At 38.8% G+C, this 24,630-nt stretch overlaps 1 protein-coding gene across 2 annotated transcripts; it reads left to right on the forward strand.

Moving 5' to 3' along the window:
* Positions 1-1,232: 1,232 nt before the first annotated feature.
* On the forward strand, positions 1,233-24,630 carry CG32137 (uncharacterized protein). 2 transcript variants are annotated; one of them, NM_168563.2, is made up of 7 exons: positions 1,233-1,441; positions 2,653-3,458; positions 21,512-21,808; positions 21,872-22,060; positions 22,605-22,670; positions 22,906-23,086; positions 23,156-24,630. In NM_168563.2, exons 2-7 carry the CDS (start codon positions 3,009-3,011, stop codon positions 23,833-23,835), a joined length of 1,863 nt encoding a protein of 620 aa, NP_729935.1. In that variant the 5' UTR covers positions 1,233-1,441; positions 2,653-3,008; the 3' UTR covers positions 23,836-24,630. The 2 variants fall into 2 exon arrangements, with proteins under 2 accessions (NP_729935.1, NP_729936.1); NM_168564.2 differs by having other exon boundaries at positions 3,274-3,458.

Below are 24,630 nucleotides of genomic sequence, written 5' to 3' on the forward strand. Positions count from 1 at the left end.
TCAAAAGCAGAATGTGCTAGAAGTATGATTATAGGGTATGTGATAGAATATTTCATTTTCATAACTGATTTTCAGTAATTAGTACTGATCTCTAAATAAATTTTAAAGATACATTTACTTTGAGCTGTATAATATATAGATTAAATTCAGATGTTAATGAAACAATTTGAATATTTTTTACAGCTTGTAATTACTTCCTTCCGGAGCACTTTAGCTTTTTAACATAATTTCGATGCCTAGAGCAAAATGACCGCGAATCTAAAAATTTGAAGAAATAAAGTTCCTGCAAACATATACCCATTAATTGCTTAGTGTATACCCATTGTTATTGCCATTCTTGGGTGCCCATTGTTTGTGTTCTTGTCGTATGTAAATTTTGCATTGAAATGTGTACGCTTGGGTACATGTGTGTATGCACGTCGTGGTTTTTGGAGGTCCAGGTCTCTGGCCCTCCTCCCTTTTGGCCACGCTCCCCAGTGCCCCCCTGCCCCATTCGAAACGTCACTCCGTTTCATTATTGTTCACTTGGCCGCTTTCGTAAGTCGGGCCCAATGCAAAACAAACGGCGAAGAGCAGTCAAGAGAGTAGAGCCGAATCAACCATATGTCAGTTAAAAGGGAAGGAAGTCGGAGCAAAAGAGCGCCAAGTGAAGCTTACCTTTGGAGCTGTGTTTTGGTTTTACCAGGGTTGCCAGGTAAGAAGCGATTTCATGAAAAATTCATCCACAATGCTAAGGCTTAAATTATTTCCTTGTAGATTTTAGATCTACATTTTTAAAGTAAGATTACTGCAAAATCTCTGTCCAAAATAATCCAAGTAATCATGACATTTTATTTTTAGGTTTGGCTATCGAGATTTGCCTAATACGATATGCCTATCAGTAGCTGAACAGAAAACCAGTTTTCCAAATGTTTATTGACTTAAAGAAGATATCTTAGGCCATAAATAGTCTATTATCAGTTATCTGCGTCCTAAATTGCAATTTGCTATCTTAGTTGCTTTGTAACCAATAATATTACTCGACTGCGATTATCGCCCCTGCTTCGTTGCTATTATTCGACAACCCTGGTGGAACACTGGTAACTCTCTTTGTTAACCGCCACCTAAGAGAGCCAACCGATGTTGTTGGTTGTTGTTGCCAAGATACGAGGCTTAGCCAGTCGTTCGTCGTCGTCGTCGCTTGGTTACTCATTTGTTTTGCCAATTTTCGTAGCACGGCGGCCTCAGCGCCATTCAGTTAGTAACGAACGTTCGCGCCAGACACACGTATCCGCCACGCCCCCGCGAAGCCGCCCTCTGAAAAGCTGGGGAAAGCCAGAAAATCGTAACCGAAGCGAAGCGAGCGCGCGTTGTACGGCATCGGAGAATCCGAAAATCGGAGAATCGGACATCGGACATCGGAAGTTCTGCTTTGGAGTGGAGCAGCGTCGTCGTGACCGAGGTTTCTGCCCTCATACATATACGGATATAGTTAGCTATATATATATATATACAAATAGTTTAAAAGATATATAGGGCCAGACTGTAGCGCGCTTGCGAAAGTGGAAAGTATCTGCTGGATACTTTGGATACTTTCCGTTTTGGGGGAATTAATTAGACCAATATATCCCATGCAATCCGCGCGTTATTTTTGTTGTTTTGTCAATAATAATGCCAAACTCTGGCCAAAAACGGCATATATAAGCGGAAATGCAAAACAATAATACCAACAATTTGAGCCAAATCGGTTGTGTATTTGTGAACTGTGCTGTCTGTGCTGCTTCCAAAAAAAAAATCAAAATAAAACGAATAAAATAAAATAAACACAAAGCGCACATAAATAACAAAATAAGTGTTGGCTAAAAGCTTAGCCTGAAGCGTATTATACATTTTAACAACAGTTGCTGTTGCTACCAAAAGCAGCTAAGCGTGAAGTGCTTGCCAAATGAATTTTCTATATAACAAATGAAAACGGCTAAAAAATATATATAAGTTTAAAAAAACCGGACCAAATTTTAAACGAGATCTGTGGACTTTGAGAGATTCTAGCCACCTTCGTTTGGCTCTATTGTTGTGTTTAGTTGGCCGATAATGTTTTAAAAATCATTTAACATTAATTGTATATATATTTGGGTATTTCGAAATTTAAACCTAGAGCGGAGACTCATACTAAACTCATTGGTACATCCTCGCTAACTAAAGCAACCTCTGTAAATAAACTTTTAATACCCTTAAATTTAATGGAACTACTACTGAAGTTCTTTTTGGATAATCTGCCTTAACAGCCTTATAAATATCCACCCACCTGTATAAATCCACGCATGTCAATACGCCCCCCAATCCGCAAGAAACTTAAACCCTATTTGATATCCAAGCCGCATGAAGCTTAACTAAAGACTAACTTAACCCTCTTGCTTAACACTGTAGTTATATGTTATCCCCCCCCCCCTGCCCAAAACACCCCTGACCCTAGCAAAACCAAAAACCGAAAAAAAGCCCCAATAACAAGTAACTAAAAACGTGCTGGCAAACGCTCAACGTGACCGTCGCTCCTTTTGGCCAACGATTAGACCCGTCTTGGCGGGCATACATATATATATATACCACATTTAATGCTAATTCTCATTACGGCTGTGTACTTATACTTATATATCTAACCGAAATCAACTGCAGCTCAAACACATCAGTCGCTTTAACCACGGGTCTGCTCTCTTTTGGGAGCAGCTGGTGTCCATGGAACTATGCTCGGATATATCATCGTATCGCCGCGCCAGCTAATGCTAATCCTACGACCAGATCAGAGCCATCTGAACACCTAACCAACGATAAACCCAACTACCAAAATTGTGATCTCTGCATCGCACTAAAACCTAAACTGATATTAATTGCATCCAACTTACTGTGCGTGTGTGTGTGTGTGTTATGTCTGTAAATTTGGTTCGTTGCTATTATCCGTACCCGTAATATCACGTACACACCATACCACACCTACCCGCCTGAAATAAGTCCAAGCCTGCCCGCTAACGATCATGCATAAACCAAAGCTAGCGAATGCTATAACCGCTGCCGCCATTGCCTCATCCATATCCACCAAAAACAACAACAACAACAGCATCGTCGGCGGCAGCAGCAGCAGCAGCTCCGGTGGCAACAAATCGAAGCGACCACGTCAGTTTGGCCAATACTCGATCGGAGTTGGAACTGGAGCTGGAGCTGGGGGGCTACTCCGGTCGGACGACTCCGGCTTCGACCACCTCGACTATTCGTCACTAATTGGGGATTCGATTGATTTAGAGCACTACATCAGCGCCATGGAGGCACGTCGACACGACCAGGAGCCGGATGTTTGGGCCCAGCTGCAGCAGAAGGAGTCGGACATCCTATTGGCCGCCGAACTGGGCAAGGCACTGCTCGAGAAGAACGAGGAGCTGGTCAAACAGCAGGAAAAGCTCATCGAGGACTATTCGAGCAAAATTGAGGTGAGTCATGAAACACATATAAAGTTAACAGGTGGAATTGCCATTATAAATGGCAAACAATTGAAATGGAAGTCAGTTATTTGGGGGAAAGGAAAATTGGTTAGAATTAAAAGAAATTTAGGAAGAGGACATATAGCTTGGAAGGTACTTTAGTGACTTAAAAGATAGGCAATGCATATTATACTTTAATACACTTACAATTTAAAAGATCATAGAGATGATAGTTATGTATCTCTTGAATATGGTTAAGCAGCAATTTAAAGAATTGGGAAATGAAAAAATTAATTTTTGTTATGTTTTCTAAATGAATGGAAGAGATCTAAGCACTCTTTATTATTAGTTTAATGATATCTTGCTTATTGAGGGAATGCTTTCATGTTCTTTTATCTCTATTCTCTATCTGATTTACTAAAGTGTGAGCAATAAACAAAATAATCACTTTGCTTCTATCTCTATATTAGCTACCAATTGTGTGAAACCAACATTTGTAAATTCAGACCCATTTATTATTTTCCCTTTTTAAGCTCCCTACCTTTTCCTCTAATGATTTCTTGAACAATCTAATAGTTATCTCTAAATGCCGGCGCATTTATCAAATCGGCAACGGCAGTTATACCTGAGTACCAGAATTTTGATTGACTCACCTGATGATTTGCATTGATTATTGGCGGACATGTGTTCGTAAATGACCCCCTCTATTGACGCATTGCTGGCATTCCCAGGTCGGGAGAATTAAATAATACATATACAATATGGATTTTTTTCGAGAGCTGAAACACAGCACCTGTCCAATGCAGCTCTGTAAACTGAACACACAAACTCCCCAAACTGTCAACTGCAATTTATATTGTGGGGTGGGTTCTTTAACTATTTAGACAAACAAAAATGGTTACAGTCATGTCACTTTATGGACGATGACATACTGTGTGTGTGTGTGTGCGCAGTAAACTACTGAACTATATAGTGTATCACGTAAGGGTATCGATTTTTGTTCCATCACAAGTTCTACCCTACACATTTTGTATGAAATAGCTGAAGAGCTCTTCTGAAGTCTCTCTAAAAATTGGCTTTATCGAGCACTTTCCTGATAACATGGCAGGAAAAGCAAAGTCTGTTCACAACACCTCCAAATGTTTCCAAAGTCTATGTCTGCCGCCCGACCTTGAACCGCTCGAATGGGTGGTTTCTGTGTGGGTGGGTGCGGTTCGTTCGCCTGTCACCTGTTCACACACACGCACACACACACACACTACAGATACTTCCAGGTAACTGACAATAGAAGAAATAGAAGAAGATAGGTAAACATAAAACACCCGTTCCAGCAATCGCTCCAAGTGAAGTTCAAGCCGCGGCTCAAGTTCGTGGCCGTTCACATTAGCATATTGGTTGCCTCAAACTTAGTTACCTCGCTTTTCCATCCTGAACCGATAGTTAGGCTAATGTACTTTTGTTGACCGACCGGTAAACAACAATGTATTCTTATCAATTAGGCTTCAACGCCGATTAATGGCAATTCAATGCACGAAAAGAGAACAGGAAATGTGAGGATGGTTTGGGGACCACCTGATGGTGTGAGTAACCCAAACAGAGGACACAGCAATGCGTTGAACTTGAATAATTTCGTTGGTACATATTTTCCGTGGGTTTGGGCCATATTTACGTAGTTGGCTTAGTCACTTTAACTGGGTTTTGTATTCTCCTTTTTTTTTTTTTGCTTTTGTAGTTAAGCACGTTGAGTGACTTCATCTTCATTGAGAAATGAAAGTGCGAAGGCCAATTGCGGGGGGGCTAGTCGCGTAATATCCTGGATATTTAGTCAGATGATGTCATCGTGAAAATTTTGTACATATGTTCGAGTCTTTTTGAGTCATTTTTGATATGCAAAAACTTTTGTGCAATGAATTTTTTATTGAAAATCGAGAACAACTCCATTGCTTATTAAATTTATATGCCCTCATTGAGTTTAAAACCAAAATTATACAATATATATGTATACATTATACATTGTAAATATCAAACTAAGTTCAATAATAATAAAATGCTCTCTCTGTTCGAGTTTAGTTTTTACGTGTCTTCAAAGTCTGTGTTTTAATCCCGTAAAATTCCCATTAAAATAATAGTTTGCTTGCTCACCTCATGCATTCCATAACCATTAACAATTTAAATGAAAATCGCTTGGCACCCGAAAAAACCATTAAGTTTATTATAGAGCGCTCCAATTTAAAGCCGAAAAGTGAGAAATTCCCATGTTCCATTTTCCATTGGCCATTAAATGGAAATCGCTTTAGACTAATGAAATTGGGCCAGTCCAAAAAAAAAAGGTTAACACCTGACAGTTGAACAACGCCAATTGTCGCTTTAATTATTTGCTTGTTTCTTTTTTTAATAACAATTATTGCTTAGGGAATTCTGGCGTGGAGCTGCCGCATAAATCTCTTGAATTTTAGTCACCTTGACTTTACCTTTTAGTCTTTGTTTAGCAAAGTGACGTGAGCCACATTTTCGCTGGATTCACTTTTATTTGCGTGTTTTTGGCAATATGCAAAATGGCTGGTCGCGTATCTAATTAATTTCTTCAAAAAGTTATGGAGCGCACAATGTCACTTCGCTGCTTGGATGGATGAACCAGTGGTCAGCTAAACCAGGCCCATCCCATTCGTATACTATATAGTATTGTATACTATATGTGGTCGGTCTGCGATTGACTGACGTAATTAGACCGCTCGGTTGTAGGTGTTTTGGTTCTGACCAAAATGGCAGTAGTTTTGGTCGGACTTGTTGTTATTGCCGTGGTCCGAAGCTCGCCTATTTTATTTTATTTCGCGGTCTGTTGAAGCGTGTGTGCCAATTTACGAGCATTGGCTTTTATTTTTAGCCACGATTTGTTTTTGCATTAACTTTTATATGCGCCATAATATAATATGTATATGGTTCTATGCCCTATTCCCACATGCGAACCAGTTCAGAGGCCTTGGCTTGATTAGTGCTTATTTTAAGGGATTTTCGCCAGAGAATTGGTATTAGGATTACTTGGAAAGGTGGGAAATTTATACAGTTAAGATGTATTTATGGGTTTATTTTAACACTATACATATATGTAGTCTCACACTTTTCAACCTCTTCAATTTCGACCGTAACAGCTTTAACCTATAAATAGCTCGCTCGAAATCGGTCTTTTATTCTCAATATGTTCTCAGCCATATTTCATTTCGCTTACAATTTTTTCCAAGCCCACTTCATATTATCTAGTTCACAGACAATCGACCAAATAGTTGACCATTGTCTGACTACCAAAACGTGTTCGCTTCGCCCAGGTTCGATTGCAAGCCCAGTTTTTTTTTTTTTTAACTCCCGAGTCGAGGAGAACAATTGAGTGGAAATCAATTGGAATCTGGCATCCCATTGTAGCTCGCCTTAAGTCGCTCGTTTATCACGATCTGCAGACAATTGTTGCTATTACTGGTTAGGAAATTTAAGCCCAACTTGAACGACGACGAAGTGTTGCAAATGGCAGTCGAATGTAAAGTATATAATTTGAAACGTAGGCGTCTGTTACGATTTAGGCATTTAAATAACTCAAATCGGCTATCGGCTTAAACCCCTTTGGCCTTTTCGAAAGTCTACACCCCTGAGTTTTTTGTTCGCCCGGCTTTTATTGCTTTAATAACTTTTGCTGTTTGTTTTTTTTTTTATTTTTATATATTTCTGACATTGGCCAACTGGTTTCAGTAATTTATTTAAGAGCTCTTAGTAGAACGGCAACTCACAAACGTTCTCTGGCAATTTGTTCTTTGATCAATTATGATATTAAATTGAAACTTTCAGCCGTTTCCCCGATCAAAGAATGCTAATAAAAAGGTAATTTCATTTAAACGTTCTTTGATTAACCTTGATGATCGTAAACAGGATATGGTTAACCATAGAAAATGGAAGTGAAGATCTATGGTTTGTGGCTAATGAAAGGAAATTCTGCGGTATTCTTAAAGTCTTATTTACATACCATACTGTAGTTTCACTTAGAATGAGATGCGGAATCTATGATTGGAGAGATTTAATGCTAATTGATTAAAAACACTTCCTGAAGACACTGTAATTATTTATAATCCAATAAATGTAAATTTAAATATATATTTAAGTTGTAGAAAACCCAACAAGAAACCAAAAACTAAAGCGAAATCTCCAGTGAATGCACATTTCCTTGTGTAACTTTAATAAACCTCAACAATTAAAGTTATATTTATATTAATTTCTCTGCCAATCCAAATGATTCATGCAAATGAACGTATCTTCCGCCTTTCGATCGAATCACACACCCACAATGCCCATCGCTTCACTCAAATGAACTGACCATACCAGGTGGGCGGACTTCTCGAGGCGCCCAAGAATACATAATGGCCATAATGGTTACCTCTCAATCGAAGGCACCTCTGCTGGACGCCTACTTCATCTATGGTTAGATAACCAAACGCGTTCTAGCAATAAATAAAGAAAAGTGCGACCAGGGAACCCAAAAATAAAACTTAATCAAAATGAAACTCTTCTCACGTTCGTGGATCAACCATTTTTCTTTTTTTGGACTGAGATGAAGTCATCATCAACACATTGTCGAGTGCTGCTGTTATTGTTGTACTATTTTTTTGCAAAAAAAAATTCAAAATCAACCAATTTGCATGCGAATAATACGGGTTTATATAGCCAGACATATATACATATATATATATCGCCGCGTGTCCATCTCATTTGCTGAAAACCAGTTTGATCGATCTTCGAAACAACAACGAAAAGTGTTGATTTTTTGTAATCTTCTTTGATGAGTCACAAAGCGATTTTGAGACCGAGTGGAGCTCATTTACCTGCTAAGCATTTCTTCGAGTACCCCCAAGTTAACTCCCAGTTCACCAGTTTTTGGCCTCGTTTGCCGAACAGGTATGCAAATTTATACGTTAACAAACAAATGGTGTGCCTTAATTTTGGTTTGGCCGAAATGTTTTCAGATTTAAGGTGGACAAAATGCTGGGCTCTGCTCATGAATGGGGGTGTACGATCTGGGGTTGGACCCCCTTTTTGCTGGGAAATTGAGGTCGTTCGACATAGTGTAGCACGATTATTATTGGACATTAGTCGCCAGCGTCACCCTATTCGCATTCGCATTGGCTCTTGGCCAGTAATAGCATTTCTTTGGCCATGTTGTGTGGATGGATGGATGGATGGATGGGTCGGCAAAATGTCATGGTGAGTGCTTTGTTTTCTACGCCACCTTTTTGCCCAGGGAAATTACTTTCCTTATTGGTCAGGCCATAAGCATTTTCCTTCCACCTTCTTCGTTTCGCTTTTTGTGTCATCAGGGAAACATGAGTTTTTAATGCGGATTTTCCGAGACCATCTGACTTTGTATTTAGCCTCATCAGCTTGTAATGAGCTTTATAGAAAGTATAAAAAAACGAAACTGTAACAAGCGGGGCTTGAACTGCTACATTACAGGGTTTCCAAGAATATTAGATGCATATGCATATAGTGCATTTTATTATTGGCTTTCGAGTTAGTTAACAAATTTATTTATTTATTGCATGTTATGTAACTTCATGTTTGTTAGCAAATCCAATCTAATTGTCACACTACCTGGTCATTTGGGTCTTTACCATCTTGACCGCGACTCTTGGTGGGTGGAAACGGGAGGCGGAGACCTTCAAGCCATATTCACGATCAACTAACTGTTGCCATTCATTTCCATGTTAGTTAATCGACATGCCGAGCAGTTGGCAGGAAGCAAATCCAGTTCAAATTATAGTTGCTATTGATGCAGGCTTTACATAATAGATTTGATGGTTAACTGTGGCAGAGTCCGTGAGCAAACCGTACCGCCTCTCACTGTCAAAGTCCATTGATGTGCAAATTATGGCCAGCAACTGAAAATTAATAACAGCAAGCAAATTAATTCGACTGACAGCTAAATTGCGAGTATTAACCATCGGGCGGCGTTCCTCGACTTTGACTTTGGTCTCTTGAAGATGGCTAAGTATGAGACTACCGCAACAATGCGGCATCTTCCATAATTCCATTGTTGTTGTCATACCTGAACCTTTGTACAAACATATTCATATGTAGGTACATATGTTGCATGTGTATAATTTTATAAAATTTATTTCTTCCATCTTCGTTCCTACACACACACACACACACCGCTGATGATGATTTTTAATGAATTGCTGAAGGTGAAAGCATTTTCACTTTCCAAAAGCAATTTTCGGTGTCAAAGCGATGCTTGGGAACAATAGAAGTCGACTTGGAAATGTCGCCAAAGTTTCGGTCTGAGCGGAGTCGTAAACCAAATTAAATCAAAAATCTAGTCGGCATTAGTTAAATGGCAGCAAAATGCAAAAAAAAAGGAAATATAAAAAATGTCAAAGTAAGAAAAAATGCTTAGACATATTATAAGCTTTTGCAGTTTTCGTATTGGTGGTGTATGATTTCAATCATATAAAAATGATATGGGTGTTGTGTGGTTACTCCACTTTTATTAATCCTGAACTACTATTTACTTTAGATACCGCTTATCATAATAAATGTCAGGTAGTAACATTCGATTTGTGTTGCTGACTATTCTTCTTCAGCACCTTGAATTAAATATTTTTAAAAGAATTTAACCTTATAGAGCACCATACAGTAATATATATTTCGATATGGTTATCTGTTCACCTATGTACGTACAATGTACAGCGCAATTACAACCAACAAAAATCAATTGTTTCATAAATTCTTGATGGGCTAGGAAAACTTTCATTGCCCACAAGCCCCAAACTTGCCCTTCCACTTCCCAGCTGACTCATTGACAATTAATTAACAATATCCCCAGAGCCTACATGTGGGTACTCACCCTTTCCTGTCATATCTCAGTCATATCTATATGTGGATATATACGTACATTGCTAATTGGGCAGCTTTCGTTGCAATAATAAATGTATATATACACACGCAGTGTTATATGTACACTTTTTGTGTGACTAAGAGCCAGCCATCGAAACGGCCAATTGGCAAATTTCAAAGGCCAATACAAATGCAAATAAATATATAGAAAATATTCATATGTATATATATATGGCCATCGAACGTTAGCATGATGACAATAATAGACGATTTCACAAAATACGATATGACCCCACAAGCACCACACCCCCCGCAAAAAAAAATGGGCAAAAGCCGCGCCGCAGGGCGAAAACTTTTGCAAAGGCTCACGCAAATCAGATAACAAATTCGAGTGTCAGACCAAGTGGCATAAACAATGTGGCCATCGCTAGTGGAGGAGCTCCATGAACCAGAGATGGTGTTGGAGGATGGCTTTTCACTGGGCCAGAGACTCCTGCCAATGACAGTAATTTATGCACCCAACTTTCGATTGAAATGACTAAACCATAACTATGGTTGGATATATGTATCTTTTAATTGCAAAACTGTCGGATACGATTGTGTTATCGCCCATAGATATGTCGCTCTCAATGAAACTGGTAAAGGGAGTTATCATGAAAGACCCCCCCACGTATCAGATATTTAGGTCAAACTTTAATAAATTCATTCTATTGTGAAAAAGTTGTTATGATGTACAGCTATGTCAAGTGCTGACAGATTGTATTTGTTAAACGGCAACTTGTCCCAAATTACAAAATAAATATATGTGTATATTGAAAATAATAAACTGTATTGGAAGGTTGAACTGAAGTTATTCTTAACTTGTATTTTATTTACAATTCCTCACCTTAGTTAATCGCACAATTATGATTCGTATCTACCAAAATCGACGTCTTTAACCACTAGTTCGCTTTAAGCTGATTGTAAACTCTAGCTTACAAGGTCAACATGGACAGACACAATTAAAAGCCAATTTAATGGGCAATTATCATGTCATCGGTTAGATGGCAACAACCAAAAGATAGTTCAAAATGAATCTTTTAGTTTGTTTACACATTTTGTGTGCGTTTACCTTGCACAATCGTATTAAAATTTAGCGGAGCATCCGCACAAATCGAATTCGACTTATTTGGTGAATGACTCAGGTTCAAATTGGGACAGAGACAGCAATAGTGGAACGATCGCTCTACTGCGCATGCGCAACGGCAATCGGAGGGAGAAGGAAAGAGAGAGAGAGAGAGAGAGAGAGAGGGACATAGAGCAGTAGAAGTAGAAATGCTTTAAGCTGCAATCGAAACAGTTTTTGTATCTGATTGTTTAAGGAGTGGATGTGTGTGTGTGTGCCCAGGTGTTATGTAACGGCTCTTTCGGCTTAGCGGCAATATTTTGGCGAATTTGTATCTTTTTCGGAGTATCTAGCCTGTGTTGGAGCACATCGAGGGTATTCTTGTACAATAATTTTGTGTTTTGAGTAAGATACATAGATACATTAAAAACAGGGTTGTATTGTAAATGCTTTTCTATGATTTTGTTTTTTTACTCAGTAGTATATGGAATCCCCCTACTTCGGTGCATCGTTTCTCCCCTTTTTTTTCTTGCACCTTACCCAGCTTTTGCAATTAGCGCTTGCTTTTTTTTTAGTGCCATTGTTTGCGTAAACGTTTCACCCACAAGCCTTTTACCCAGGTGAGTTTTTGTTTCCCTAGCTGCAGGTGTGCGGATGGCGCGTTGGTCCCAGGAAACCATTTAGCATTGCAGCCTGAGAACTAAGTCGCCTGTCACTTTGTCTTGTTGCACTCCAATTTGGCTTTAACTGGGTAAAAGGTGGCAGCTCTCGCTGTTATTGTCGCTTTTTCCGCTGTTGCTTCTGCTGGGTTGCACTATCCACTATTACGAGTATCATGTAAGCGCAGCAGTTTGAATTATGGACAGATTGCCACATTTATTTCTTTTCAACTGTGAGTAGAGTCTATCTCTGCGACTTTTTGCAGCTGAGTTTTTAAGGTGTTGAAAAAATTACACTCTACTGCTGACTTTTTTTAATGGGAATGCATAAACACAACGTTTATATGGCCTGGGAAATTTGCATGAGTGTTACAAGCGACTTGTTAGCAAGCTCTATTAAACCAATTTTATGTTAAGTTATCTTACCAACTTATCTTTGCCCCTAAATAAGTCCGCAAAATTCAACTACTACTTTCGGCAAATTAATCAATATCGACCCTCACGACCAAACTTCATCACAGCTACCACAAAAAAACTGTTTATTTATTTGTATTTATGACGAGCAAAACATAAACAAAGCCAAAGACACAAAAATGGCCATAAAACATGTCTTTCCCGTATGTATATAATTGGGCCATAAATTTAAAGATTTTCCTTCAACTACCAGCCATCCAAGGAATTATATGGAAATAATCTTTTGCCAAATGGTGGGGCCATTGTTCTTGGCCTGAGCTCATCATCAACAGTAGCCGGGGAGTCGTAATCTTAAATCTCCGACTAGTTACCCTCGCATCGGAACTCATTATCATCCCATATGTATGGTTTGAAGTCTTTTAGTCATTTTTTTTGTTGGCTGAGATTGGCCCTGAGATGACCGCTTCGCTGGTCTTGGCTTTCTGGTCGACGTACATTTTTGGTGTTTTCTGTGTCATAGTTTTATTTTCGTATACTTCTGGCTGGTTAACCACTGCAAGATTAATGACATTTTCAGAAACATATGTCGTACAACTAGGAAGGAAGTTAATACTGGGAGAAGTATAGCTTTATTTTTAAACGTTACATTTTTGGAACTCACATGAACTCGCACATCTTTTTTGAGGTTAAAAAGTGAAATTTAGCGAAATTAGTATATGCCAATTTAGGTGCTAATTTTGTATTATGAATTCGGGAGCGTCCTCAGCTGACTAATGGTTAATTTACATCTGAATCGGAAGTTGAAAATACACATAATTAAATACAAGACGAAAGGAAATCAAAGAAAGAGGTGTGGAGAAAGACTAATTTCAAAGTTAGGAAGCGCACACGCCAAGTGATAATTTAAATGAAATCACCATAGTTATTTGCATCACTGTAGTTTCATAAACTACTTAATAATTGCATTAATTATATTCAAATAAATCAATGGTAAGCCTGATTATGAACCATAAAAGATTACTCAGTTCGACAGCTTTAAAACTTTTTCTGCCCATTGAATAATCATCAATTTTTTGCTTTATTTTAACAACTGTTCATACAAACTTCTCCTTTGTGCGGCTAGAGTTCATTTACTCGGGCACTTGTGCCACAATGATAATTGTTTTTATATAGCCAAGTATATGTTTTTATTATATATTTTTCGCTTATACTACTTTTTTCGCAATCGTTTTTGGCCGAACGCGTCATTAGCGGAGGCAGCATAATTAAAAAACTCTTAGCCAGCAAGTCGATGGTGATTTTGCGGGGAGTTTTTGGGGGCGCAGACAAAAGAATTGTGGTCGAAAAACAAGAGACCTCAAATTGTGTAAACAATCTAGAGAATAACATCTGAAAAACACAAGTTGTATTTTATTTTGAAATATTTAATGAGTGGCTGAGGAATTAGAATGGCTGAGGTAATACAAATTTTTTTCATGGATTTTGCTTATGAGTGATGGTAGAGACTTAGTCATTAAAATTCAAAAATTAAGCCTAATTGTGCTTGGATGTGAAATATTTTAATTTTACTTTAAAGCGTTAACTTTTCATTATCTGTGATAAATCATACTTAATTGGCCTCTTTGTTTTATACAAGTAAAGTATTCTTGTATTCATTAATTAGTAATTGTTTGTAAAAAGAGTAGTATGGCTTGAGTTTAATTCTTTTTTTCGCCTACTTCTGTTAAAGATTTTAACTTTCTTGACTCTTTAAGCTTTTTATGCGCAACGGTGACTAATTGTTAAGGCCTCCTCATCGAGTGTCTTTTACTACAATTCCGCCAACAGATTTACTTCTCGTTTTGGTGACTCTTCCAAGTAGCATTTTTTTGTTATTTTGTAAGTATTGTTGACTTTACAACAGTGTGGTCGAAAGTCAAGCAGCCCACGCTCAGTCCCAGTCGGTGAAAGATATTTTGGGCTCCAACGTAATGTGGGTACCACTACCAACACTACCCTTTCCCTGCCCCATTTCATCGTCTCAGGTGTGTGCGCATGCGCAGTGGGCGTTACATTTTGCCGTAAGTATTTATGGCCTAATAATTTTTGGCCTGCGCTTGTGGCATCACAATCAGATCTAGAAGTTAGTTCATTTCGGTGCAGTTCTATAACTGCTTACCTCATTCCAACTGCAAAAGTGGTGTCACCGCATTTTGCCTTCTATCTGAATAGCTCTTATCGTTGGAAGTGTGATAAGTATTTCCCTTCATTTTGGCCATGTTTTGCGTGTGCCGCGTGTGATAAGATAACCGCGTTACCCGAAACAAGTGCAGCGATTTCATTTCTCTGAATGAGTCATGCGGCCAGTCTGTCGCTGGAAATAATATTATTAAATATTTTGTAAACAAAAACACTCCCTCTTTATGTCGCACGAAGGGGCGCTAATTAATCATAATTACCGTTTCCGACATTTTTGTCACATTTGGAAGAGCCGCTCGAAAATTGCGACACTTCAAGTTGGCGACTTCTCTTCGTCTTGCCAATGCGAACAAGCCCACAAAAATGGCAATCACCTGGGGCCAGCCCCCCGTCATCCCCAATTCAATTTAATTAACTGTCTACGCTCTCGAAATCGTTTCATCGTCTTGGCTTGAGATAAATATAAAACATTTGCTTGCCCAATTCGCCGGTGTTTTCACAATTTTCTTAACAATGCTTCGTACGATGATATATACATCTGAAAATCGACACACAAAATTGTCAATGCCAAATACTTGAAATTAAAGACGGTGAATGCCGGCTTTGCTGCAATTTTCATTGTAATACGAGGGCTTTTCCTCGGCATGAACTTGCACAATTACAAAAAAAATGGAGCAGAAAATAGGTAGCCAAATAATGCCGGCTTATCGATACTTGAAAGGGGTTTTAAAGTGTTGGCCAAATAAATTTGCGGCTCAATATTTTGCACTATATTTTGCGCAAAAGTTTGAAATGCATATAAAATCACACAAGAAAGAGTTTTAGGCGATAAATTATAATTATCTCTACGAATCTACGAATTATACATATTTTTGTTTTGAAACTAATAAATTTCAATTTATTTATTACATAATTACATACATACATTAATGTGATTCGGGGATTTATGTATATTTTTGACGTAAATATTAGTTTTCTCGGAATTAATATGTCAAATGCTTATTTATCAGCCCAATTGTGTGTAGTAATGATCGGCATGTATGTAAGTAAGTCGCCCAATTGTTGTCATCCCTCTGCCACTCACCATGACCAAGTTGGCAAAAGGTCTTGCGTGGCCTAAACTCCCCCACATCCAAGGGCAGTCGAAATTGCATTGGCTGTGGAGTAAGCTGAAGCGAACAATGGCCAAGATCTGACTTTTGCCTGACATTATTTTTATTATTATACTTATTAGCTGCCGCTTCTTTTTTTCCCCTATTTCTTAGTTTTTTTTTTCTGTTTTGTGTGGAGAGGCACCGAAAGTCAGTCAGTGAAGTGTGGCGGAGGCTCAAGGGGCTAGCCACGCCCCCTGCTGACTGCGACATGACCTTAGGCGCATAAACAAACTTTTGGCACAAGCTGGCAACTCAACTAAACTCAACTTGGTCTTGGTTTGCCTCTTTTGGACTGGGTCTATAATCTTTTTTTATGACTGCAAAAGCTTAAATTCAGTTCAGCTGGCGACGCTCTCCATGTGTTTGGGCCATAAAACGTGGCGAGGGGGTCAATGCTGCACTCAGCTGCATTGTAAATGGGTTCGGAGAATATGTATATACATACATATGCATTTGTAGATAATCGTATATTCCAGCAAGTTCCGGGTAACAAGATAAACGAGTGACAGTTGGTTTCAATTAGCATGGTTCTATGCACGGGGAACAAATCATTGGTCAATTTTTACTCCTGGATAACCAAAACCCCTTTAGTTATTGTTCAACTTGTAGTAATCAAAATATCAATTAATATACAACTCCTGATTGTTTTCACTTCAATCTTATCTGACATGACTTTTCGTATTTTAAATTATCTCATCTTATATATACACTCAGCATTATACATAGCTGATGTTTGAAACAATTGCAATTGATTTATTAGCAATATGTATAAATAAATAAATATATAGGCTCTTGATAAGGTCGGATGCTCTTAGCTTAACTAATTTAAAGCAAAATGATAGTTTCAGTAGACTAACTAACTAATATTTTTTAATTACCACTCTAACTCGAAACAACTTCCTTGTTTTTAGATGCTTGTTTCTTTAAGTGTACCTATTGGCCATCTGCCAGTCCTTGTGGGCTAGTGACAATTCAATTCAATTGCTAGCTAGTTGGTTAACAGTGCTTGGCAGTCGAATTGATTTATGGTCGATGAGCAATCCAACTGCAGTGTGGGCCAATCCGCGCTAATGGCTGCATTTCGCACTCCAAACTGTCCGAATGGCTGCTCCCGCTTCTTGGCCAACTTTGCCGTCGAGCTGCAACAATTAGCTGAGTGGAGAGAGACTTTTTCACAAGACTTCCCCCTTTTGTTATCAGCGATCATTAATCGGTTTTCATTTAAATTAGCTGAAATTAGCCAAAATGCTTGCGGCTAAACGTGCAATTTGCATAAATTGTGCGCTACATTTCGTTTTGCATGCCAATAAAATGCATTATGGCATTTGCAATTATGTGCGAGTGCCGCTAATTAAAATTGTAATTGTGGAAAAGTCTTGTGAAAACGGAAAGTTGCAAGTTTTCCTGGCTGCCCGCTCGCCTTCCACCCGCAAATGCCACCCTCACTATCCAACGACCAATTTACTTTTGTGCAACGAAGTGCAGCTGATTTATCTATGAACTATGCTTTTATTTTGGACAGCCAGACAAAATACGCACATCGCGGTTAAATTGCCTATAGAAATGTTGGCTGGGCATGTGGAAAATGCATTTGGAAATTTTTTGAACGGGCCATTGACTCACCACCGGCCAAAAGATCCGGACTAAGCTGAGCTCACCCGCCTGAGTCATTGCTATTTACAGTGTTTAGCAATTCAAAAGTTAAGCCAGCCGAAGGTTTATTAATGCACAGAAAATTAAATTAAATTCAAAATTAAATAAAAAAATTAATTAAATTCAATAGCGTTTGCCTGCTGTTCGCTGTTTTACTTAACTTAGTAAAACTTTTTCATGACATATTATGATGACAGTTCAAATAAATCTTGGGCTTTGGCACAATACAGACAAATGTAATTTAAAATCTTTTTCAAATTACAAAAGCATAGAAAGAATATATTATATTTATTTCGTTGTATTGAATCAAATATAAAGGAACATATTTTTTTGATAAATATATATACTTAAAAAGTAGAAGCATTTCTTAATTTTTCTCTGTGTGCCCCCTTGCTTCTGAGGTAATTCCCATTCATTTGACATTCGAAACTGCAGTCAACCTGTTGCATCCGTCCTCAAGAAGTGAGCCTTGTCAAATCATCGCTTCGGCGAAGAGCATTCAAGCGAGTCATCAGCTGCCACGCCCAGCCCCAGCAACCGCCCCTTTCGTGGCACGATTCTAGCCGGGCCAACATGACGTGGCTGGCAATTTAGTTAATTATTTTAAAACAATTATCGAATGCATTTTGTAGCCATGGCGGCACGCCGCTTTCAACACCAAACTCATCAGTAAATATATTGACGGCGATGACTTCCACACTTGAAACACTTGACGGAAAGATAAAACAAGTTTTTGCAATTCAAAAATTTGGTTGTCATTTTATGACTTTATGTTATATTTAAAGAAGTGATAATGGCCAATGTTAGGAAATAAAACATTTCATATTTTTACACATCCTATAGGTTCCAAGAGATAGATGCATACATATATGAATTACACAAAAATTCAGATATTCATTTACTTGAAAATCTTATATCTAAATTTTTCCAAATTTCCAATAATACTTTTAATAATAATAATACTTTACAAAGACACTTGGGGCACTGCTACTTCTTCAATAATGAGGTGTCAAAATTATCAAGCCCCCCACAACTATTTGTATTTACCTAGCATTAGAGAGGCATTTGCATAAGTGCACCTGAAAGCACTTGGCCCATTGATGAGTCATTTTGCTCACCTGTCGCCGAGTATCTTTATGCCGCAAAGCGTGTCAATTGCTTCGACATTTCCTGCACAAAATTTCGCTGCACAAATATTTATGATTTTCATACCTTAAACAAAAATGGCAGCGAGTGAACAACAATTGCCGCGGAACGTTTAGTTGGAAAGTGGGTCGAGTTACGTCGCATTTGAATAAGACACATGGACGCACGGACGACTACTGGATGGTGTGGCAGCATAAGCTGGCAACATGTTGCCAGTTCGAATGGGCGGTTTTGTTTACATGGCCCAGCTCTGCGATAGACTGTATATCCCATTTCAGGTGATCATGCAATGCAATTAGCCGTGGATGAAAAAGAGATCCGAAATCCAAATACGTAATAAAATTAACGCTGAAACAAAACTGGCTTGTGTCCATCATGAAATTTGAGTCTGATTTTACTTTGTTTTATTTTGTTATGTTTTTTTGTTGTTTTGTTTTGTTGTTGCGTCTTCAGTTTTCCTACAATTAAAGTCTGCCACATGATTTTGCTTTTGAATATGTGAACTCATTTTTTTGCGGCACGGTGGCTGCTGTGGTGGAGGCTAGTTTGTGCACTGAGAGAAATGTTAGGTTACATCTGCAATATTTGAAATACATTTTGGTCATATGGTTGGGCTTGCAAGCTAACACATTATATTTAAATTAAAAAATATTTACATTGCTTAAATTTATATCAGATTTTAAGTTTTTCATTAGCCTCAAAATATATTTACTACAGTAGTAATTTAATTTTGGGCCAATTTGAAAAACATTTAAAAAAAAAAAGCTGACAATTTTTGAGTACACATTTCAGTTAGAGTTTTAAAAGTTTAGCACACTCTTAAATTCCCAAAAAAAGTTGAATAAATTTTTTAAGATTTTTTTAATGGAAATGTTGTTGTTCTCTATATATTATCAAATATAAATGATCATAATGAATCACAATACTTCAACATTTCTCTCAGTGTAGTTGTTGATAGCAACTTCCGCTGTTGCTGTCGCTGCTGCCATTTGTGGTGGTGGTGGTGATGGTGGTGGTGGTGATGGTGGTGGTGGTGCTGCCATCATCAACACATTTCATTGAGCGTGAAATAGAAACAGAGAAAGTACACTATGTACAATAATTTTATTTGTGCTGCGCAGTCTCCGCCGACTTTAAAAATCCAACTGCGATGCCAACTGCAATTGGGTTTTGTTATTAAAGTTTTCCATTGTTGGCAGTTGCAGCAGTTTTCCTTTTGCTTTTGGGCCTGTGCAGCGACAACTACTTTGTGGTTTTTTCGGCATCGTTGGCGTCTTTTGCATTTTGCATTTTATGCAAATTGCCCCTAATTTTATTAAAGCTTTTCATTTACAATTTTGTCGCTCCACTTTATTAGGTTGTTTATTTCTTGTGTTGTATCACTTTTTTTTTTAATTTTTTTTGCTGCTTTGCTGATGGGCGAAAACAATCGCGTTGACTTCTCAGATTTATTGCCAACTCGTGATTTTCCCCCAGCTCAATACGTGGTCGGATTGGCTTTTCCGCCTTGCGAGTTGTGGCGGTGATATAAAGAAGCTGCATTGGTTACAAGGCTTCTATCCACTCATTCTATAGTCGCTTTTATTTTCTTTTTTTATTTCTGCTTTTGCCGGCCTTTTTGTCAGTGCTAGCCAGTGTTAGCCAATTGAAGGTCCAATTATCGATTAAACTTTGCATGCAATTTTCAATGTCTCCGCGAGCCTTGATCCAAAAAGGTCGGGTTATAAAAACACAAATGGGGGGCTTACTCATACCTGGCGAAGACTGACATACGCCTGTCAATTATGCAAATTAATTGCTGCCGTTTCTCAAGTCGATAGATAGATAGGTTCGCCTCAAGTGGCATTCGAAAAACCGACTTAGATCACTTTTTGGCGCCGAACAAATATCGATCTTGAAAACCTTTGATCCAATTAAATGAAATAATAACGAAATTGAAAAGGTTTCAATGCAAGCTTATGATATATAAATAGCTATGCCTATATTGTATGAAAATAGTGCAGTATTAAAAATAAATAAGTTTCCCCAATTTGTTTACTTTTATTAACTTTTAGCTTACCTATTTGTTACTCACGAAGCGAGCTACCGTAATTTTCGTTTAATAAATAGCAAACGAAAGTTAATTTATTAGCCAATTTCTTATAAAATGCAGTAGCTACAGTTTTATACCGCTACCTAACGAATTGCCCATGCAGTTAAGTAAAGTAATCAAATTATTTTTATAACCACAATTCTAGCTAGCAATGTATAGTTTTTCATCGTTACTGTCAGATACATAAACGAGATACATGAAGGAGGAGGCTTAAATTCAACTGCTTCCACAATTGACTGAAAATTCCCAAACGCTTGCCAGCTGATGCGCTTTTAATTTTTTTGCCAGCCATTTGTCTGCAAACCGCATCTGAACGAAGCGAAGAAGTGAAAATTCAATTGCATTTTAATTTGAATAATGGGAATTTGTTGCTTTTGACGGATGGCTTTTGCAGCCGTTGGTGTCAAAAGTCGTTGACATTGTTTTGGGGCTTGGGATTTGTTTTTTTTTTTTGGCCGCCAGCACAGTGGAGCAATTTGGTGCAAAATGCAAAACTAAGTGAGAGGTGGTACTGGCAGATCTTTTGTTTTTACTCACTTATTTTACAACTTGGCCGGCTTGCAGCCAATTGAAAATGCAAATAACTAAGCAATTAGTAGTCGAGTGCTGAGAGCTGAGTTAACCTTGCGGTTTTAGCCTGGCTTCGAGCTTTGTGACTGTCTACGTGCCCATTGTTGGCTTTACTTTCATTGTCTTGACTGCCATATAATTGGCAACACGTCATAGAACCAACAATATCCCATATATGCACACACAATTAACTTTCATTTTTTCTCTACCTTTGACAGAAACTCGAGCAGGAGAAGCATGTGCTGCGCCAAAAATTGGCGATCGCCGAGGATGAGAGCGATCAGCGTGTCCTCGAGCTGCAGTCCGATCTCACCGAGCTGAAGGATAAGCTGCAGACCCAAGACACCGCCATCCGGCAAGCGGAGAAGGAGAAGACCATCCTAATTGATGAGCTGCAGCACCAGAACACACGGCTCACCGAACAGATCCAGGAGGCACACGCCACCGAGCTCAAGCTCAGCGCACAGATCCAGGAGCTGAAGGATCAGTATCACTACAGGAACAGCAGCCTCCAGGTAAGGTCTACACTTACGCCTTAATGGTTATGTAGTTTAAAATATGATATGATATCGCTGCAGGAACATGTCAACAGCCTGGAGTCCATCAAAACAGAACTTAACCTCACTACGGGAAAGCGTCAGGAGCTGGAGCGTCGTCTGCAAATCGCCCAGGAAGAGAAGGAGAGCCTCACCTCGTCGCTGGAGGAGTCCTCCGACAGAATCCACATGCTGGAGCGCCATGCCCGCGAGCAGGAAACAAAATTAGAGGTAAGTCAGCTAGAGTTTGGAAAAGAAAAGTTGGATGGGGTGGGGAAGTCAGAATTTGCTTTATCACGTCGCGTCAACGGAATCGTGATTTAACCGCCAAATGAAGATTATTTATGGGCAGGCGGAGCCAAATGCGCAGTTTCTTGAGTGCCAAGTCCAGGCTTATCTGCCCGGCAACAACTTTCTTTTTTCTCTATCGTGAGCAAAGATTAAACTCCATTCTATAAATATTTAATAGCATGGACTCATCAATGAAGATTTAATGCAAGCTATCTAATCAATTTCATGTGGCAAAAACATTTTGCCATGATTGAGAGATTTTTGGAAAATCAAAGCAAGATATTTTTTATATTTTATATATATTTCATATATATTTTATATTTCATCAAAAATTTTCTTTAACTAATTAAAAAGGAATCAGTAAAGCAAATAAATGCACACAAATTATACACTCTCTTTTCCTTTTTATACTAGTTACAATTATATTTTCTATCATGTCTTTAATCTAAAATATTTATATTTACTATATATTGCTATTTTTCAGACCACCTTACAAGCACTGGAACGCTCCCAGCGCGAAAACAATGTACTCAGTGAACGTTTGGGTGCCGTAAGTTTACCTTTCTCCGATTTAATGCTTTCCCATTTACTAACCAACCATTATGCGCTCCTAAATGGATTTCTAACTAACCTCATCAAAATTATAAGGAACATTTATAGAACTTAAACAAACATTATCAGCAAGCATTTCCCCTTAAATCAATCGGTATACACCGAAAACCTCAGTCAAACGTGCACATTAAGCTGTAGTTATAAACTTTTTACTCTTTAATCCTTGCCCGCAGGACACAAACTCGAGCACTCCGGGCAGAAAGAGTTTGCAATTCGAAATGGAATGCGACGAGGACGATGGCAGCTATACGGAAACGGGGAAGCCCAACCAAATGTTCGTGGAAGCCCGATCCGTTTACATACAACTTAAGTCCCTGGTAGATTCACTAAAAGTTAGCCACGATGATGACTCAGGTGGGTTATTTAGTTGTAAAACAAAAAATAATTTTTCTAACTCTTTCTAATTTTTAATGCCGTTTCCAGGACTCAACTCCGACATATCGCTGGAGCTGGAGTCGATGGACAACACCATCTCGAGCTCGGAACGCCACGAGGATGGACACCTGGCCATCGAGTTTCGCCAGGGCATGTTGTCGTCGATGTCCGACGAGCTGACGCGGTTGCTGCTCAACCTTGACGCTGGCAATTTCAAGAAGATGCTGGACCAGACGCGCAACCTGGTGCTGGAGCAGGAGGACGAGATCAAGCGCAGCCACCAGCTTATTCAGCAACTGGAAGCCAAGGTCACGGTAACGGACGTGGAGCTGCAGAACGTCAAGGAGGAGAGAGATCAGGCACGCGGTGATCTCGAGGACAACACGGATCGGGATGAGCTGCTGTCCAAGGCGCAGACAGAACGGGATGCGGCCAATGATAGGCGCACGAAGGCCGAGGTTGAGCTGGCCAAGACGCGAGTGGAGCTGATGCAAGCCAATAGCCAACTGCTGGAGTCCATTCAGCAAAAGGTGGAGCTGTCACAGCAGCTGGAACAGTGGCAGATGGACATGCACGAGCTGATCGACGAGCAGATGCGCTCCAAGTTGATCAACAACCGGCGAGCGATGGCCGCCGAGTCCTCCGCCCCATCGCCACCCAGCAGTGCTGCCGCCAATCTGGCCAAGCGCGTGACCAGCTACAAGCTTTGGAGTTTATTTCAGCGATAATTGGAGTAACCTAACGACCCGCTGGAAGGTCTACGCCACCCTTCTGTTCTTGATGTAGGACGGGAATCTATATATTTTTAATATTTATATTTATACACAACAAACAACACACACAAATCGGAGAGCCTAGGCATCATAGGTATTGTACTTAATTGTTATTTGTATACGGGAAGCATTGCCCTTCTTCTGTTCGTAGTGAAATCTATCTAATTACGCTTTATTAATTTTAAACACTTACCGCATATTCGATATGATTATTGTACCTATTGTAATTACTGTAATGAAACCGTACTCGTACCTATGTTTAAACACAAATCGTCTCTATTCTCTCTTTATTTAGTTTATCCTTAATTGATTTTAAATTCCGATATGGACCCCACAACTAATTCGAATCGAGAGATAAATGTTTTTAAGGCATGCGGTGTTACTTGTTGGGTCCGTTTTGGTCAAAACTGTTAACTGATAATCAAAAAAAAAAAAAAAAACAAGGAAACATATCGCACCTTTATGTTGGCGGCTTAAAAAGCCCCCATATCTCGGGAGAAACTGTTGCGATTCATCAAAATCAAAAATAAAATCAAAATCAAAATCAAAATCTGTACGTAAGCAAATATTATGTGTAAGCAAGGCATTTATGTTATAGCAAATAGAAATATTCATCAGCTGGCAATCGGAAGGGCGCAGGATTAGTTGGAAACTGTGCAACAGACAAAACTTGCCTTAATGAACGGACAATGAAATTTTAGATTGTTTAAATAACATAACTTACCAATAAACTTACGATTATACCACAAC

Source organism: Drosophila melanogaster, chromosome 3L (assembly GCF_000001215.4).
Source record: "Drosophila melanogaster chromosome 3L".
NCBI lineage: Eukaryota > Metazoa > Arthropoda > Insecta > Diptera > Drosophilidae > Drosophila > Drosophila melanogaster.

Bases quoted from the DNA above. Each gene is read 5' to 3' on its own strand.
- CG32137 (NM_168563.2), top strand. From the start codon at position 3,009: ATGCATAAACCAAAGCTAGCGAATGCTATAACCGCTGCCGCCATTGCC. The intron at 22,671-22,905 runs GTAAGTTTACCT...CCTTGCCCGCAG, and splicing joins TCAGTGAACGTTTGGGTGCC to GACACAAACTCGAGCACTCC. The intron at 23,087-23,155 runs GTGGGTTATTTA...TGCCGTTTCCAG, and splicing joins TAGCCACGATGATGACTCAG to GACTCAACTCCGACATATCG.